The 19,707-nt window shown below is 40.6% G+C and overlaps 1 protein-coding gene across 2 annotated transcripts in view; it reads left to right on the forward strand.

Moving 5' to 3' along the window:
* Positions 1-19,707, forward strand: part of NEMF (nuclear export mediator factor) — a 70,201-nt gene that overhangs the window by 6,482 nt on the left and 44,012 nt on the right. For both annotated transcript variants that reach the window (XM_011956914.1, XM_011956915.1), the window contains exons 4-15: positions 1,110-1,235; positions 6,109-6,257; positions 8,575-8,642; positions 12,299-12,385; positions 13,247-13,320; positions 14,840-14,910; positions 14,991-15,066; positions 15,755-15,817; positions 18,006-18,083; positions 18,170-18,378; positions 18,623-18,814; positions 19,058-19,121. In XM_011956914.1, coding sequence (XP_011812304.1) covers positions 1,110-1,235; positions 6,109-6,257; positions 8,575-8,642; positions 12,299-12,385; positions 13,247-13,320; positions 14,840-14,910; positions 14,991-15,066; positions 15,755-15,817; positions 18,006-18,083; positions 18,170-18,378; positions 18,623-18,814; positions 19,058-19,121 — 1,257 coding nt within the window. The remainder of the gene's footprint in view (positions 1-1,109; positions 1,236-6,108; positions 6,258-8,574; positions 8,643-12,298; positions 12,386-13,246; positions 13,321-14,839; positions 14,911-14,990; positions 15,067-15,754; positions 15,818-18,005; positions 18,084-18,169; positions 18,379-18,622; positions 18,815-19,057; positions 19,122-19,707) is intronic.

The raw sequence follows: 19,707 nt of genomic DNA on the forward strand, positions 1-19,707 counted from the left end.
TACAGAAAATTAGCCGGGCATGGTGGTGGGTGCCTGTAGTCCCAACTACTCAGGAGGCTGAGGCAGGAGGATTGCTTGAACCCGGGAGGCAGAAGTTGCAGTGAGCCGAGATTGTGCCACTGTACTCCAGCCTGGGTGACAAAGTGAGACTCTGTCTCCAAAAATAAATGAATAAATAAAAATACATAAATAAAGGTTGGTGGGCGCGGTGGCTCACGCCTGTAATCCCAGCACTTTAGGAGGCTAAGGTGGGCAGATCACAAGGTCAGAAGTTGGAGACCAGCCTGAGCAACATGGTGAAACCCTGTATCTACTGAAAATATAAAAATTAGCCAGGCGTGGTGGCACACACATGTCATTTCAGCTACTCGGGAGGCTGAGGCAGGAGAATTGCTTGAACTTGGGAGGCGGAGGTTGCAGTGAGCCGAGACTGTTGCCACTGCATTCCAGCCTGGGTGACAGAGTGAGACACTGTCTCAGAATAAAATAAAATAAATAAATAAAGGTTGTGGCTTTGAGTGAGGTCATTAGGACAACAACAAGGGATTTAGCAGTGGTATAAAGCAACAAAACAAATTTTGCTATAGGCCCGTCATTCTCTACTTAAAAATTGAAAATAAAGAACTAGCTCAGTGGCTTACCCTTGTAATCCCAGCACTTTGAGAGGCCGAGGCAGGAGGATTGCTTGTGCCCAGGAGTTTGAGATTAGCCTGGGCAACATAGTGAGACCCTGTCTCTACAAATAATGAAAAAATTAGCTGGGAATAGTGGCATGTGCCTGTGGTCCCAATCCTTAGGAGGCCGATGCAGGAGGATCACCTGAGCCAGGGAAGTCAAGGCTGCAGTGAGCCATGATCACACCACTGGGTTCCAGTTTGGGTGACAGAGCAAGACCCTGTCTTAAAGAAATGCAAATAAAACATTGTTTTGGAGTTAGCAGTGTTTATAATGTTTTCCCTCTTTTGTTTCTTTTACTTTATGACTATACTATTATTTACAGTGTTTTAAATATTCCTGATGGTAATGAAAAGAAGCTTATTTATAAACCAATACCAAATGGTTAGGAATTCACTTTTACTAAATGAATGCCTTTTTCTTTCTCTTGCTAGTGCCGAAAACATTTGAAGAGTCGGAGATTAGTCAGTGCAAAACAGCTTGGTGTGGATAGAATTGTAGATTTTCAGTTTGGAAGTGATGAAGCTGCTTATCATTTAATCATTGAGCTCTATGATAGGGTAAGTTAAATTTGTGGGATTTGGTGAAGGAAAATTCATTATTAATCATTTTGTAATAGTGCTATATAACATGAGTGGGGAACATTTTTTTCTGTGTCAAAGGCTATTACTACCCTAGGAAATGGGTGCCACACAAATAAAATAAAATTTTCCGGTAATAACCTTCATTTTATCTATAGGTCTGAGGTTAGGCAGACTTCAGCCATTTAGAAATAACCTTGTGAATGTAGGAGATGAAGATCTGAGAAGTAAATTATTTGGTACTTGACATTTCAGGACTAATACCATGCAACCAGAAAATAGTCAAATACAGTCATGCACTGATGCGCTGTATGTATAATGATATTTTAGTCAACAACAGACTGCGTGTAAACATTGGTCCCGTAAGATGCTAATGAATCTAATAAACTCTTACTGCTTAGTGACATCTTGATCCTGACCCTGTGTAGGCCTAGGCTGGTGTGTGTGTTTGTGTGTTAGTTTTTAACAAAAATATTAAAAGTAAAAACAAAACAAAATTTGAATGGAAAAAAGCTTATAGAATAAAGATATAAAGAAAGAAAATATTGTACAGCTGTACAATATGTGTTTTAAGCTAAGTGTTACTACAAGAGTCAAAAAGTTAAAAAGTTTAAAGTTTATAAAGTAAAAAAGTTCCAGTAAGCTAAGCTTAATTTATTATTGAAGAAAGAAAAACATATTAAAAATAAATTTGGCTGAGCACAGTGGCTCAGGCTGGTTGCAGTGGCTCACACCTATAATCCTAGCATTTTGGGAGGCCGAGGAGGGAGGATCACCGGAGGTCAGGAGTTCAAGACCAGCCTGGCCAACATGGCAAACCCTGTCTCTACTGAAAAATACAAAAATTAGCCGGGCGTGGTGGCGGGCGCCAATAATCCCAGCTACTTGGGAGGCTGAGGCAGGAGAATCGCTTGAACCTGGGAGGCGGAGGTTCCAGTGAGCTAAGATTGCACCACTGTGCTCCAGCCTGGGCTACAGAGCAAGACTTCTTCTCATAAATAAATTAACTAACTAACTAAATCTGGGCTGGGTGCAGTGACTCACACCTGTAATCCCAGCACTTTGGGAGGCCGAGGCGAGTGGATCACCTGAGGTCAGGAGTTCGAGCCTAGCCTGCCCAACGTGGCAAAACCCCATCTCTACTAAAAATACAAAAATTAGCCTAGTGTGATGGTGCGTGCCTGTAGTCCCAGCTACTCAGGAGGCTGAGGCAGGAGAATCACTTGAACCTGGGAGGCGGTGGTTGCAGTAAGCCGAGATCATGCCTTTGCACTCCAACCCAGGTGACAGAGTGAGATTCAGTCTCAAAAAACAAAAACAGTTTATATATAGAAATAAATACATAAATTTAATCAGGTCTGAAGTAAGCATAATTTTTTAAAAAATTAAAAAATTTTAAAAAAGCAAATTTAGTGTAGCCCAAGTGTGCAGTATTTATCAAGTCTACAGTAGTATACAGTAATGTCCCAGGCCTTCATATTCACTCACCATCACTCACCCAGAGCAGTTTTCAGTCCTGCAAGCTGCATTCATGGTAAGTGCCCTATACAGGTGTTCCATTTTTAATCTTTTATACCAGGGGTCTTCAACCCCTGTGCCGCAGACTGGAAACGGTCTGTGGAACTGGGCCGTGGAACCGGGCCACATGGCAGGAGGTGAGCAGTAGGCAAGTGAGCATTACTCGCCTGAGCTCTGCCTCCTGTCAGATCAATGGTGGCATTAGATTCTTATAGGAGTGTGAACCCTATTGTGAACTGTGCATGCAAGGAATCTCGGTTGCGTGCTTCTTGTGAGAATCTGATTCCTGATGATCTGAGGTGAAACGAATTCATCCGGAAACCATACCCCTGCACCCTCCATCCATGGAAAAATCGTCTTCTGTGAAACTGGTCCCAGGTGCCAAAGGTTGGAGACTGCTGGTTTTTTTGTTTGTTTGTTTCGGTTTTTTTTTTTTTTTTGAACCGGAGTCTCACTCTGTGGCCCAGGCTGCAGAGCAAGGGCGTGACCTCAGCTCACTGCAACCTCCGCCTCCTGGGTTCAAGCAATTCTTGTGTTTCTGTCTCCCGAGTAGCTGGGATTACTGGCATGTACTACCATGCCCAGCTAATTTTTGTATTTTTAGTAGAGATGGGGTTTCACCATGTTGGCCAGACTGTTCTCAAACTCCTGACCTCAGGTGATCTGCTCGCCTCGGCCTCCCAGAGTGCTGGGATCACAGGCGTGAGCCGCTGCGCCTGGCCTGGAACTGCTGTTGTAATACCATATTTTTACTGTACTTTTTTAGATATGCTTAGATACACAAATATTTGCCATTGTGTTACAGTTGACTACAGTATTCAGTAACATGCTATACAGATTCCTAGCCTAGGAGCAATAGGTTATATTATATCCTTGGTGGATGTAGTAGGCTATACCGTCTAGGTTTGTGTAAGTATATTCTGTTATGTTCACACAACATGGAAGTTGCCTAAATGCATTTCTCGGAATGTATCCCCATTGTTAAGCAATGCATGACTGTACTGTTCATTTTTGGGTCTACCTTCTTTTATGCAATATTTTTTATTTTTTATTTTTTTGAGACAGAGTCTTGCTCTGTTGGCCAGGCCGGAATGCAGTGACATGATCAGGGCTTACTGCAAACTCGGCCTCCTGGGCTCAAGTGACCCTCTTGCCTCAGCCTTCCATGTAGCTGGTACCACAGATGTGCACCACCATGCCTGGCCAATTTTTTGATTTTTTGTAGAGACGAACTCTCACTTTGTTGCCCAGGCTGATCTTGGACCCCTGGCTCAAGCGATCTTCTCACCTCAACCTCCTAAAGTGTTGGGATTATGGGGGTGAGCCACTGCACCTGGCTCTTTTATTCAATATATAATGTCTGTGAGATTCATTGATGTTGAGAATTCCCTTAGCTCCACATCCTTAGCAACCTTTGATATGATCTCTTAGAGCTCTTTAATCTGATTATGAGCCCTTTGCTGATTATTTGTGTTGTAAATGTCCTTTTCTACTCTGAGTTTTTACTCTTCTTTTCTTTTTTTTTTTTTAACTTTTTTTGAGAATAAGTCTCGCTCTGTCGCCAGGCTGGAATGCAGTGGTGCGATCTCGGCTCACTGCAACCTCCGCCTCCTGGGTTCAAGTGATTCTCCTGCCTCAGCCTCCCGAGGAGCTGGGATTACAGGCGCCTGCCACCACGCCCAGCTAGTCTTAATAAGATGGTTTCACCATGTTGGCCAGGCTGGTCTTGAACTCCTGACCTCAGGTAATCTGCCCACCTTGGCCTCCCAAAGTGCTGGGATTACAGGCGTGAGCCACTGCACCTGGCCTGGTACTATTTTTTCAACACTTAGTAATTTCTGGTTATCTGTCTCTCTAATCAAGGTAAATGGTGGCTACATTTACTGAAGCCACTTATGTTGCAACCTGTCATTTCAGATGAGTTTGGTATTACTCCCACCATATTCTATGACTATGTTGTAAGCAGTTGTAAGGCATTTTTGACTATTTTCATGGATGCTTCTTTGTATTTTAATTACACCTGTAGAGTAACTCTTATCTTCACTGTCTGTAATAAATTTGGAAGGTGGTGTTCTTTCATTAGCTTTATTTTCATTATGTTCCCCCTTCTTTTTTATTGAAAAGGTTATCTAGCAATATTAAATTTTAAAAAGTCTTTAATTCTAAATTTTTAAGAAGTAATTTCATTTTAACCTACATATGCCTTCCGTTTTCTAGGATACAACTTTTTTGTGTGTCTTGCTATGTTTTACCTAACATTATTTATATTTTCCTTTTTTTTTTTTAACATAGTTTCCATTGGGTAACCTCTTTTTACTGTTGTGTTGATCTATGATAGTTAAATTTCCCTAATTTTTACATCTAGGCTGTTTGGGTTTTTTTTTTTTTAAACTGTTGTAAATAAATTTCAGAGAACATCCTTAAGCATATTGCCTTTGGTTTTACTGGAGTGTTGGAGTTACTTCATTGGGCTACATTACCAAATGTGGAAATATGTGGGCAAAGGGTCTAACTAACTGTATTGCTCTTACCACATAACTATTACTATTAAAAGACAAATTGCAGGTGAAAGCATAATATGTTCCTTGCCTGGCTGGCTTCTGAAATTGACCACATTTTCTTTCTCAAATTTTTTTTTTTAAGACAAAGTTTCGCTCTTGTTTCCCAGGCTGGAGTGCAATGGCAGAATCTCAGCTCACTGCAATCCCCGCCTCCAGGTTTAAGTGATTCTCCTGCCTCAGCCTCCCAAGTAGCTGGGATTACAGTCATGTGCCACCACACCCGGCTAATTTTGTATTTTCAGTAGAGACAGGGTTTCTCCATGTTGGTCAAGCTGGTTTCGAACTCCCAACCTCAGGTGATCCTCCCGCCTCAGCCTCCCAAAGTGCTGGGTTATAGGTGTGAGCCACCATGCCTGGCTTCTTTCTCAATTTTTAAGTAGTTTCAAAAATGATTTGATTTGTTTTTTTCTGTTTTGTTTGTTTTGTTATTTCCTTTTTTTTTTGAGACGGAGTTTGCTCTTGTTGCCCGAGCTGGAATGCAATGGTGCGATCTCGGCTCACTACAACCTCCATCTCCCGGGTTCAAGTGATTCTCCTGCCTCAGCCTCCCAAGTAGCTGGGATTACAGGCACCTGCCACCACACCCAGCTAACTTTTGTATTTTTAGTAGAGATGGAATTTCACCATGTTGGCCAGGCTGGTCTCAAAGTCCTGACCTCAAGTGATCTGCCCGCCTCGGCCTTCCACAGTGCTGGGGTTACAGGTGTGAGCCACTGTGCCCGGCCTCAAAAATGATTTGAAAGAGCACTAAATTATATTTTATTCTATTGCAGGGGAACATTGTTCTTACAGATTATGAGTACGTAATTTTAAATATTCTAAGGTTTCGAACTGATGAGGCAGATGATGTTAAATTTGCTGTTCGTGAACGCTATCCACTTGATCATGCTAGAGCTGCTGAACCTTTGCTTACTTTGGAAAGGTAAAGTGTTTTGTTTTTAAACCCTTTTCATATTGTATTAAAATGTGCTGGGCAACATAATGAGACCCTGTCTCTTAAAAAAAAGGTAAAATGGGTCATATGTCAGAACATGAAATAAAATATTTTGTTTTACTTAGATAATGTAACTCAATTTAGACTATTTGAACTACGTAAATATGCATGTAAGCAATTAAGCCTTATTTGGGAGAGGCAAATGTATGTCTTTAGGTGTTGTTTTTTTTTTTGAGACGGAGTCTTGCTTGTTGCTCAGGCTGGAGTGCAGTGGCATGATCTCAGCTCACTGCAACCTCTGCATCCCAGGTTCAAGTGATTCTGCTGCCTCAGCCTCCCAAGTAGCTGGGACTACAGGTACGCGCCACCATGTGCAATTAATTTTTGTATTTTTAGTAGAGATGGGGTTTCACCATGTTAGCCAGGCTGGGCTTGATCTCCTGACCTCAGGCAATCTGCCTGCCTCGGCCTCCCAAAGTGCTGGGATTATAGGCATGAGCCACCGCGCTCAGTTGTCTTTAGTTTTTTTAGAGGTGGTGTCTCACTCCCCCTTCCCTGAGGCTACAGTGCAGTTGGTGTGATCATAGCTCACTGCAGTCTTGAACTCCTGGGCTCAAGCAGTCCTCCTGCCTCAGCCTCCCAAGTGGGTGGGACTACAGGAGCATACCACAATGCCTGACTAATTTTAAAATTTTTTTGTAGAGATGGGGTCTTGCTTTGTTGCCCAGGCTGATCTCGAACTCGTGGCTTTAGCAGTCCTTCCACTTCAGCCTTCTAAAGTGCTGGAGTTGCAGGCATGAGCGATCGGGCCCAGCCAATGTCCTTCTTTTTCATTTTAATTTTTTTAAATTTTAAATTTTAAATTAAAAAATATAGAACACTTAAATTTCCTGTCATCCTTGTGCAAGGGTCGTGCTAATCTCTGTATCGTTCTAATTTTAGTATATGTGCTGCTGAAGCAAGCCCAATGTGTTTTTTAGCTAAGTTTTGGGTTACTTCAGATGGTTATGATTTCTTGGTAAATTGGGGAGACTTATTAGCTACTCTGTGAGAAGACAGATGGATGTGCAGAGGACAAAGGGAGAGAAATTCTGGTTTGCATAAGAAAAAGGGAAGTAAGGTGAGGTAAAGTGATGATTGTAGCTGTATTCATCACTTATTTTGTATTTCAGCTGTATTCCTGCTAGCTGGAAGGCCCTGCTGACTCATATTCTACAGCAGTCGTTCCTAAAGTTTAACATACATAATTTCTTTGTTCCTTCTTCACTCCCGTTGCTTCACTTAACTAGCCTACATTAAATAAATAAAGTTGGTCAGGCGCGGTGGCTCACGCCTGTAATCCCAGCACTTTGGGAGGCCGACGTGGGCGGATCACGAGGTCAGGAGATCGAGACCATCCTGGCTAACACGATGAAACCCCGTGTCTACTAAAAATACAAAAAATTAGCTGGGCGTAGTGGCAGGCGCCTGTAGTCCTAGCTACTCAGGAGGCCGATGCAGGAGAATGGCATGAACCTGGGAGGTGGAGCTTGCAGTGAGCCCAGATCGCGCCACTGCACTCCAGCCTGGGCGACAGAGGGAGACACCGTCTCAAAAACAAAAACAGAAACAAACAAAAAAGGTTATTAGATGCTTAATTAGGTAAAGCCATTTTGGATATTAAGATATGGCATGAAAATTTACAAACTTTTAACCTTTATAGAAAAATGTCAGCCGGGTGCGGTGGCTCAGGCCTGTAATCCCAGCACTTTGGGAGGCCGAGACGGGCGGATCACAAGGTCAGGAGATCGAAGCCATCCTGGCTAACACTGTGAAACCTCGTCTCTACTAAAAGAATACAAAAAACTAGCCGGGTGAGGTAGCGGGCGCCTGTAGTCCCAGCTACTCGGGAGGCTGAGGCAGGAGAATGGCGTATACCTGGGAGGCGGAGCTTGCAGTGAGCTGAGATCTGGCCACTGCACTCCAGCCTGGGTGGCAGAGCGAGACTCCGGCTCAAAAAAAAAAAAAAAAGAAAAATGTCAGTTTTATGTCATTTACATGTTTATATGTGGGCACATTGCTGATGAACACTATGTCTTGGTCAAAAAAATCCTGGCTTCTCTTAGAAAACTGCTGTTCAAGAACCTGGTAATCTTGGATAAATTACTTTTATGATCCATTTTCTCACAACAGAAGAACAAATTTCTGTTACATTTCAGATTATTGTGAAGATCAGGTGAACTGATGAAAGTAGTGTGAATATGAAGATTGCTGTAAGGGTTATTTAATATATGATAATAAGAGACATGTCAATTTTGTTTCACAGGTTGACTGAAATAGTAGCCAGCGCACCTAAGGGTGAACTACTGAAGAGAGTGCTTAACCCATTGCTTCGTGAGTATTCCTGTGAATAGCAGTGAACTGTTTGCAAGATAGTGTGGTTTTCAGGAATGTATTGAAATCTTTTATGCTTTTATTAGAAAATTTGAACAACAAGCTTAAAGTGATCCTGGAGTAAGTAGGAGTTTATTGTCAAAGAGAAGTTAAACCACATGAAGTCTGAGCTTTATCTATTAGATTTTATTTAAAAGCAACACAGATTGTGTTATCTGGTACTTCAGTGCTAATGGTAGTATTCTAAGAAATCAGATTTTTTCATTGTGAGTCTTTGATTTAATAACCACTTAGCTTAGTTTGTTTTTTTTTTTTTAAATTGGTGGGCCTCAGGGCATCCCAGCATCTGACAGGTCCTTTTGATCCCAATAAGCATTTTTGATCCCAATACACTTTTATACTTAAGAAGATCATCACTTAGCCCTATATTAAGGAATCTAGAGAAGACAGAGAGAGAGGGAGGTACCATTGATTACTGAGCCCTAGAGAGTTACTCTTCCTCTCTTATGAAATTGGAATGCATTCAAAATTATCTTTAGAACTTTCCAACTGTTAGTATAGCGTGTATAAAATTTGTATGTTTCATTTAAGCCAGTGTCTCCCTGGCAAATGCAGATTTCTTTTTTAATTTAATATTTTTTGTTTTAGAGAGAGGGTCTCATTATGTTGCCTAGGCTGGTCTCAAACTCCTGAGCTCAAGCAGTCCACCCACCTCGGCCACCCAATTGCTGGGATTATAGGTGTGAGCCCCCACACTTGGCCTTCCCCTGGCAAATTTCGATAATGTTTGAAATCAGATATTACAGGTTGAACATTCCTAATGTGAAAATCTTAAGCCTAAAATTATTATTATTTTTTGAGACAAAGTCTCTCTCTCTCACCAGGCTGGAGTGCAATGGTGCAATCTTGGCTCACTGCAACCTCTGCCTCCCGGGTTCAAGCAATTCTCCTGCCTCAGCCTCCCGAATAGCTGGGACTACAGGCGTGTGCCACTACGCTCAACTAATTTTTTTTGTATTTTTAGTAGAAACGGGGTTTCACCATGTTGGCCAGCATGGTCTCAATCTCTTGACCTCGTGATCCACCCGCCTTGGCCTCCCAAAGTGCTGGGATTACAGGCGTGAGCCACCGTGCCTGGCCTGAAGTCTGAAACTTTTTGAGCACAGACATGATGCCACAGGTGGAGAATTCCACACTGACCTTATGTGACAGCTATACAGAATTATTTAAAATATTGTATAAAATCACCTCCAGGCTATATTGTGTAAAGTCATAAATGAACTTTATGTTTAGACTTGGGTTGCATCCCCAAGATGTCTCATTATGTATATGCAGATATTCCAAAATGTGAAAAAATCTGAAATCTGAAACACTTCTATCCCAACATATCACATAAGGGATACTCAACTTATATGTCCTCTAACTGTTCACTTTTTTTTCAAAGGAGTTTTGGCATTTGACATTTCAAAAGATCTTTTGCATTTCCCAAGGGTCTCACTCTGTTGCCCAGGCTGAAGTGCAGTGCCACAAACACCACTCACTGCAGCTTCAACCTCCCAGGCTCAGGCCATCTTCCTGCCTCAGCACCCCAAGTAGATGGGATTACAGGGATGCACTCCTGGCTAATTTTTCTATTTTTTGGTAGAGACAGGGTTTTGCCATGTTGTCCAGGTTGGTCTCGAACTCCTGAACTCAAGCAATCTGCCCGCCTCACCCTCCCAAAGTGCTGGGATTACAGGCGTGAGCAACTGCGCCCAGCCTGCATTTCCTTATAAAATTTAGAGTTGACTTGTTACTTTCTACGAAAAAAGCCTCGTAGGATTTTGATAAGGATTACATTATTACTATTATTTGAGACAATCTCATTCTGTTGCCCAGGCTGGAGTGCAGTGGCATGATCTCAGCTCACTGCAACCTCCACCTCCTGGGTTCAAGCTGTTGTCTTGCTTCACCCTCCCACGTAGCTGGGATTACAAGTGTGCGCCACCACACTCACTAAGTTTTGTATTTTTAGTAGAGATGGGGTTTCACCTTCTTGGCCAGGCTGGTCTTGATTACAGCTGTGAACCACTACCTGGCCTGGTAAGGATTACATTAAGTCTGTGGATCAGTTTGGGGAGAATTGCCATTTTAACTACATTGAGTCTTCTATGAAGAGAGAATGTCTGACTGTGTATTTAGATCTTTAATTTCTCTCAGTTAGATTTATTCCTAAACATTCTGTTCTTTTTGATGCTATTGTCAGTGGAATTGTTTTCTTAATTTCATTTTTGCATAGAAATACTATTGATTTGTATATATTGGTTTTTGTATCCTACAAACCTGATAAACTTGTTTATTCATTCTAGTAGGTTTTTTTTTTGTGGGTTCCTTAGGATTTTTTAACATACAGGATCATGTCATCTGTGAATAAGGATGCTTTACTTCTTCCTTTAGAATCTGAATGCTATTAATTAGTTTGCCTTATTGTGCTAGCTATAGCCTCCAGTACAATGTTGAATAGCAGTGTGAGACTGAATATTCTTTCCTTGTTCCTGATCTTAGGGGGATAATATTCAGTCCTTCACCAATAATTATCATGTTAGCTATAGGTTTTTCATGGGTGTCCTTATAAGGTTGAGAATGCTCCCTCTATTCCTAGTTTATTGAGAGTTTTTATTAGGAATTAGTGTTGAATTTTGTCAAATGCTTTTTCTGCATCTACTGAAATGATATATGGCCTTTTTCCTTTATTTATTAGTATGGGATATTAACCAATTTTTGGGGAGTCCTCATTGTGGTTGAAGCCCATTAAATTCCTATAACTTGCACTGACTTTTGTAAGTTAATTGTAGCCTCAAATTTCTTTAAGGACTAGAACTGTCATTTCTTTTTATGGAGCGGGGCGGGAGGGGTGGGGAATGGAGTTTCACTCTTGTTGCCCAGGCTGCAGTGCAATGGCATGATCTTGGCTCACCACAACCTCCGCCTCCCAGGTTCAAACGATTCTCCTGCCTCAGCCTCCCGAGTAGCTGGGATTATAGGCATGTGCCACCACACCTGGCTAATTTATTATTTTCTTAGTAGAGACGGGGTTTCTCCATGTTGGTCAGGCTGCTGTCCAGCTCCTGACCTCAGGTGATCCTCCTGCCTCAGCCTCCCAAAGTGCTGGGTTTATAGGCGTGAGCCACCACACCCAGTCTGAGAACTAGAATTATCATTTCTAAATAGCACTTGAAAATAAATAAACTTATTGTTGTTTTCGCCGGCCACTATTATTGAGTAGATCATTGATATTGGGATATAAATTTGTGCTGTATTTTGAATGTTAAATTTTAGGCTGGGTCACGGTGGCTCACACCTGTAATCTTAGCACTTTGGGAGGTCAGCACTTGGGTGGATCACCTGAGATTAGGAGTTCAAGACCAGCCTGGACAACATGGTGAAACCCCGTCCCTACTAAAAATACAAAAATTAGCTGGGCATGGTGGTGGGTGCCTGTGATCCCAGCTACTCGGGAGGCTGAGGCAGGAGGTGGGAGGCAGAAGTTGCAGTGAGCCAAGATTGTACCATTGCACTCCAGCCTGGGCGATGGGTAAAACTCCATCTCAAAAAACAAAAACAAAAAGAAACAATTTATAGGAAAATACTAAAAGTAATATCCTCTGCATTTATAGCCTATGGACCAGCTCTCATTGAACACTGTCTTATAGAAAATGGATTCTCGGGTAATGTCAAAGTGGATGAAAAACTTGAAACTAAAGGTATGTCTGCATGGTACATTTTCATTTATTTTGGTTTTTTTTAACTATAAAAATTTTTTGTGGGAAAGTAATAAGGGAGCAGGTGGTTCTAGAATGAAAAACATTTGACCAAGCACAGTGGCTCATGCCTGAAATCCCAGCACTTTGGGAGGCTAAGATGGGAGGATCACTTAAGCCTGGGTGTTTCAGGCTGCAGTGGGTGGTCACCGCACCGCTGCACTCCAGCCTGAGCAACAGAGTGAGACCCCAATCTCAAAAAGACCCCACAAAAACAAATATCACCACCCTCAAAAAAAAAAAAATAGAATGAGATTTTAGTGAATGTTTTAGTTTTGGCAATATACGAAATCAGTGCAGTCATAAAATGACAACAGGTGCTGGTGGTGATGTTTTGTTTTTGTAAAATGACTGATGTTTGTGTGGAGCAAAAGCATGTGAAAATGTTCAGGATAACTCTGGAAAATACTAGTAATGATTTCCTATTATTACTGTCTGTGTAACCCTTCACAGATTAAAATATGAAGCTATAGTAATTAAAACTGTAAGTTTTTGAAGAAGGAATGGCATAAAGAATCCAAAAATAGTTGGAAATAATTTGGGAATTTAGTTTATGAACAAAGTTCCTTTCAGGTCATGGAGGGAAGGGTGGATGATTCAATAAAAGCTACTTGGACAATAGGCTGGTCAAAACGTAACCATATATCCGCATCTACTGATTACAAACATGAAATCACTATCTCTAATTTTCTTGAACACTACATTATTTCATAAGCACTTTCCTGTTTTTCTGCATAGTTGTTTAGCTATGATTGATTGACACTTGATTGGCACTCCTTTTTTCTTTTTTCCCCCCACCATTAGATATTGAAAAAGTACTTGTTTCTCTGCAGAAAGCAGAAGACTATATGAAAACAACATCCAACTTCAGTGGGAAGGTAGCACCATGTATACTTACTATATATTGTTGTGATTTATTTGGGTGTTCAGAAATTAAATGTTCATTAAAGGATCATTATATATAAATTTTATTTTAATTTGGAAGATTGTTACCTGTAATATACTTATTCCAGGATTCTTTTTTTTTTTTTGAGATGGAGTCTCGCTGTGTTGCCCAGGCTGGAGTGCAGTGGTGCGATCTTGGCTCACTGCAAGCTCCGCCTCCTGCCATTCTACCGCCTCAGCCTCCCGAGTAGCTGGGACTACAGGCACCCACCACCACGCCTGGCTAAATTTTTTTTTGTATTTTTAGTAGAGACGGGGTTTCACCGTGTTAGCCAGGATGGTCTCGATCTCCTGACCTTGTGACCCACCCGCCTCAGCCTCCCAAAGTGCTAGGATTACAGGCGTGAGCCACCGCGCCCGGCCAGGATGTGTTTGTTTTGTTTTGTTTTGTTTTTTGAGACAGTCTTGATCTGTTACCCAGGCTGGAGTGCGGTGACGTGATCTTGGCTCATTGCAACCTCTACCTCCCTGGTTGAAGTGATTCTCCTGTCTCAGCCTCCCGAGTAGCTGGGACTATAGGCACGTGCCACCATGCCTGGTCAGGTTTTGTATTTTCAGTAGAGATGGGATTTCACCATGTTGGCCAGGCTGGTCTCGAACTCCTGACCTCAAGTGATCCGCCCACCTCAGCCTCCCAAAGTGCTGGGATCATAGACATGGGCCACTGCACCCGACCCAGGATAGTGTTTTAAACATTTTTGTAAGTTTTTTTGTAGGTTTTTTTGTGTATTTTTGTAAGTTTTTGTAAGTTTTGTAACTTTTTTTCTGTTCCCCTTTATAGAAAGTACAATGACAGGTTAGTATCGGCTCTTCAGAAAAGTTGAGGAATTTACAATTATTTCTTTAGTTGTTTTAGATAGAGAAGCACATTTTCATTTGTCAGCCCTTTTCAAAAATGTTGTGATTTACAGTTCCCAGCCATTAAGCATTTTTTGAATTACCTTGGAGCTTATGAGTGTTTTTCTTCCCTTTTCAAAGTATAACTCTATTTATAGAAAATTAAAATTAATACCAGTCATAGAAAGTAAACCTTTGGGCTAGGTGCAAATTAATATCAATCACAGAAACTAAATCTTTGGGCCAGGTGCGGTGGCTCACACCTGTGATCCCAGCACTTTTGGGGGCCAAGGTGGGCAGATCACTTGAGACCAAGAGTTCAAGACCACCCTGGCCATCATGGCAAAACCTGTGTCTCTACTAAAAATACAAAAATTAGCCAGGTATGGTGGTGCACACCTGTAATCCTAGCTACTTGGGAGGCTGAGGCATGAGAATCGCTTGAACCAGGAGGCAGAGGTAGCAGTGAGCTGAGAATACACCACTGTACTCGAGCCTGGGTGACAGAGCGAGTGAGACTCTGTGTTAAAAAAAAAAAGAAAGAAAGAAAGAAAGAAAGAAAGTAAATCTTTGTTAATTATGAATAGGAATGATTTTAATACTGGATTTTTGTAGGGATATATCATTCAGAAAAGAGAAATAAAACCAAGCTTGGAAGCAGATAAACCAGTTGAAGACATACTCACGTAAGCATATAGGCATGGGTCAATTTGCTTTGTATATTTGTTAATGTTCTTGACTGTGATATAATAAATATGTTTTACAGGTACGAGGAATTTCATCCTTTCTTGTTTTCTCAACATTCACAATGTCCATATATAGAATTTGAATCATTTGACAAGGTGGGTTTTCCATTCTGTTCCTTTACCAGTTAGTTAGCATGATATGAGCTGTTAATATCAACTTCTATTGAGAAATTGAAACTATACTTGCTTTACATTCACTATGAATCTGGGCATTAAAGATCAGTGTAGTCACAGATACAGCTGTTGGAAATAATTGTTGCCACTTTATTTTAGGATGAAGGACCAGAGATTTGAACTTCGTTTGATTCTTGATACTGTTTAGCCAAATAATACATTTACTGGAAATCTGTTCAAGTTCTTTGAGTGGTGTTATGAAACGCAATGGAATCTAAAATTCTGTGTATGCAGGTGGGCATGCTGGATCATGCCTATAATCTCAGCATTTTGGGAGGCCAAGGCAGGCAGATCACTTGAGGTCAGGAGTTCAAGACCAGACTGGCCAACACAGTGAAACCCTGTCTCAACGAAAAACTACAAAACTTAGTGGTGTGTGGTGGGGTGCGCCTGTAGTCCCAGCTATTTGCGAGGCTGAGGCAGGAGAATCACTTGAACCTGGAAGGTGGAAGTTGCAGTGAGCTGAGATCGCGCCACTGCAATCCAGGCTGGGCAACAGAACAAGACTCTGTCTCAAAAAAAAAGTAAAATAAAATTCTGTGTATGCAAGTTGAAGTAGAGACCGTCCTTTTTTTTTTCCAACTAGTTGTTTGTCTGTTTTTTTAATAAGGCCGTGGATGAATTTTATTCCAAGATAGAAGGCCAGAAAATTGACTTAAAAGCTTTACAACAGGTATGTATTATTAAAAACACATATTAAACCAGGTAATCTTTAGTGGTTTGATGGATAGATGATATAGGAAAGGGTAGCCTTTCAGAAAGAGTGTAAGTAGTACAGGAACTCTCTGACTTGCCTCTTTATTTGTGATAGAGGTTTATAAAGAAGGTCCATGGGGGATTTTATTGTTCAAAAGTATGTCCTCATTTGTTTCATGAGTATTTCAGATATTATGTAAAAAAAGGAAAATACAGTGGGAAGGTGAGGCCTGTTCTTTACACTTTAATGTGGTTTGCTCAGAACAACCTAAAGCTTCTCAAAACATTGCTGTTAAGGAGACACTGTTCTAGGGAGATTTTAAATAGGCCAGAGGAGGAGATATTGTTTATCATTAAACTGTTTCTTTTTTAAATGGACTTTAAAGCTAGGTCTTAATATGTTTTCTGTGTATCGTGACTCCAAAAGAAGTGACGTACAGTATTTTCCCAGCATATTTAACCATGTTTTTAGAACATTTGCTGCAGAACAGTTTCATAAATTGTTAATAGTCACTCTTGATTTGAAGGGGATTTGATTTTTTCAAAAGTAGTCTTAAAATATGTGTGCAAAAATTTCAAATTATTTGAGGCTGGGCGTGGTGGCTCACACCTGTAAATTCCAGCACTTTGGCAGGCCGAGGCAGGCAGATCACTTGAGGTCAGGAGTTCGAGAACAGCCTGGCCAACATGGTGAAACCCCATCTCTACTGGAAATACAAAAATTAGCAGGGTGTGGTATGGGTGTCTGTAGTCCAGCTATTCAGGAGCCTGAGGCACGAGAATTGTTTGACCCTGGGAGGCGGAGGTTGCAATGAGCTGAGACCGTGCTACTGCACTCCAGCCTGGGCGACAGAGTGATACTCTGTCTTAAAGAAAAAGTAAAAAAGCAAATTGTTTGAATCCCTGTACCACTTCTTCAGTTTTAAAAAATTAGTTGATCATAAGCCAGGCGCGGTGGCTCACGCTTGTAATCCCAGCACTTTGGGAGGCCGAGGTGGGTGGATCACCTGAGGTTAGGAGTTAGAGACCAACCTGACCAACATGCAGAAACCCTGTCTCCGCTAAAAATACAAAAAAATTAGCCAGGTGTGGTGGTGCATTCCTGTAATCCCAGCTACTCGGAAGACTGAGGCAGGAGAATTGCTTGAACCTGGGAGGCGGAGGTTGCGGTGAGCCGAGATCGCGCCATTGCACTCCAGCCTGGACAACAAGAGCGAAAATCCATCTCAAAAAAAAAAAAAAAGTTAGTTAATGATAGCACAATTTCAAAGCAGGTAGGCCAGTCAGATGAATTATATACATCATGTAATTACCACATGGTGGCAGCACTTTGGCTAGTAAACTGAACCCCATATTTTTATGGGTGTCTTAATAGTCACCGTTCTTACTATCTAAATTTTAAAAAATATTTCATCTAGCATTTAAATACTTCATCTAGCATTTAAATACTCATTAATTGATGATATTACTAGTGTTAGAAATTTTGCCCCCAAATTGATAACCTTGAAATGTAGATTATATATGATAAAATGCCATATAGAAGGTCAAATAACTACCATGAGCCTTTGTCTTACTAATTTGTGGGAAAAAGCTTCTGTAAAATACTGGAAATAGTTCTGAGAAAATCAAAAGCAGCAAAAAATAAGAAGTCATTTGGTAGTTTATGCTTTTTAAGAATTCATTCCCTGCCAGGTGCAGTGGTTCAGGCCTGTAATCCCAGCACTCTGGAAGGCTGAGGTGGGAGGATTGAGCTCAGACATTCAAGAGCAGCCTGGGCAACATAGCAGGACCTTGTCTCTGTTATTTAAAAAAAAAATAAAGAATTTGTTCTCCAAAACTTTACTTTTGTGCCATAGGAAAAAATGTCTTGATTTTTGCCTGTTTGAATAATGCCAAGGGTATTAAGGGTATATCTTATTTACACAGTAACCTGTAATCAAAATGCCTTTCTATATAGGGAATGGGAGTTAGGGAGACAGGAGAAGTAATTTTGGGGCATGGAACTCGTTGTAGTGGGATAGGCCGAGGGTGGTAGACTATGGGAATTTCAGCCAGCTAGATAACAGCATAGATGGGGTCAGGATAGTGAGTGTTGGGAAGTAAAAGAGGGGTGTCATGAGGTAGGAGAAATCTAATTTTTAAAAAATCTGTTTTGCCAATAAAAGGAAAAACAAGCATTGAAGAAATTAGATAATGTTCGAAAGGATCACGAAAACAGATTGGAAGCTCTTCAGCAGGCTCAGGTATTATGTTTGGCTTTCTCAGTGCTTTTTCAAAAATGTTAACTTTAACTGACAATGTAGTAAACGTGTGTGGTTTGTTTCTTAAGGAAATAGACAAACTGAAAGGAGAGCTCATAGAAATGAACCTACAAATAGTTGACAGAGCCATTCAGGTAGTTCGAAGTGCTTTAGCTAACCAGATAGATTGGACAGAAATTGGGTTAATTGTGAAAGAAGCCCAGGCTCAAGGAGACCCTGTTGCAAGTGCAATCAAGGAATTAAAACTACAAACAAATCATGTTACAATGCTGCTAAGGTAAGTTTGACTCCTAGTCAAGCAGTTAATGCTTGTCTTTATTTTGTTATTTTAATTGTTTACTGTATTAAACATTTTGTCTTCATATTTTGAAATTCTCAGAGAAAGGGAAAAAACTAATTTAGATTAAATAATGAAACTTTCAGTACTGTAAACCATTTATAATTTTATCAAAGAAGAAAATTGAAAATAAAAAAAGTGATGTCATTGACGTTAGTGAAATACTATTGAATATTTTTAATAGAAATCCATACTTGTTATCAGAGGAGGAAGATGATGATGTTGATGGTGACGTCAATGTTGAAAAAAATGAAACTGAACCACCAAAAGGAAAAAAGAAAAAACAAAAGAATAAACAGCTGCAGAAGCCTCAGAAAAATAAGCCCTTACTTGTAGATGTTGATCTCAGCTTGTCAGCATATGCCAATGCCAAAAAGTAAGTCATTTAACTTTAAATTTTAGGCCAAGTATTATCTGCAGTAAATTAAGGATGTTAAAAAAACTTTTACATTTCACCTGTGTATGCATACTTTTTTTGGGTGAAAATACTTTTTTAAACTTAGTTTTGTTAATTATACAGTTTGTTCTGTATAATTTGATAATTTGTAAAGTTAGAACTAGGTAGAAAACTAAAGAATAAATATTTTACTTAAAATTTAAGAGAAATGTGTTTTTCTAGGTATTATGATCACAAGAGATATGCTGCTAAGAAGACACAAAAAACAGTTGAAGCTGCTGAGAAGGTACTGAGTATTTCTTAGAGTGAATGTTAGTTGTTTTTGCCTGCTTAATTTAATGGACATAATTATTTCTTCTGTTTAAATGAGATTTTCTAATTCAGAAGTATCTTTCAAACTTAACTTTGCTTTAAATGTATGTATTTTCTGTATTTTTTCCCCCCAACGCCTGCTCCTCCCCCATTCTTCTTCATCTCAGTAAATAGCACCTTCATTTTTCTGTTCACTCAGGTTAAAAACGTTTGTGATATCCTGGACTCTTTTCCCATAAATCATGCAATCCATCAGTAAATCATTTTGGTTCTTATTTTAAAGTATAGCCAGAATCTAGCTACTGCTCATTATTTCCACTGGTCGGTCCCCTATCACCTCTTTGTTCACATGGACTATGATAGCAGTGTCTTATTGGCGCTCTCTCCTTCTCCTCTTTTCCCGCTACAGTCTGTTCTCCACATAACAACCATTGTGACCCCCCTTTTTTTTTTGAGATGGAGTTTCACTCTTACTGCTCAGGCTGGAGTGCAATGGCTTGATCTCAGCTCACTGCAACTTCTGCCTCCCAGGTTCAAGCGATTCTCCCACCTCAGCCTCC

This window comes from Colobus angolensis, unplaced genomic scaffold (assembly GCF_000951035.1).
Source record: "Colobus angolensis palliatus isolate OR3802 unplaced genomic scaffold, Cang.pa_1.0 Scaffold428, whole genome shotgun sequence".
Lineage (NCBI taxonomy): Eukaryota > Metazoa > Chordata > Mammalia > Primates > Cercopithecidae > Colobus > Colobus angolensis.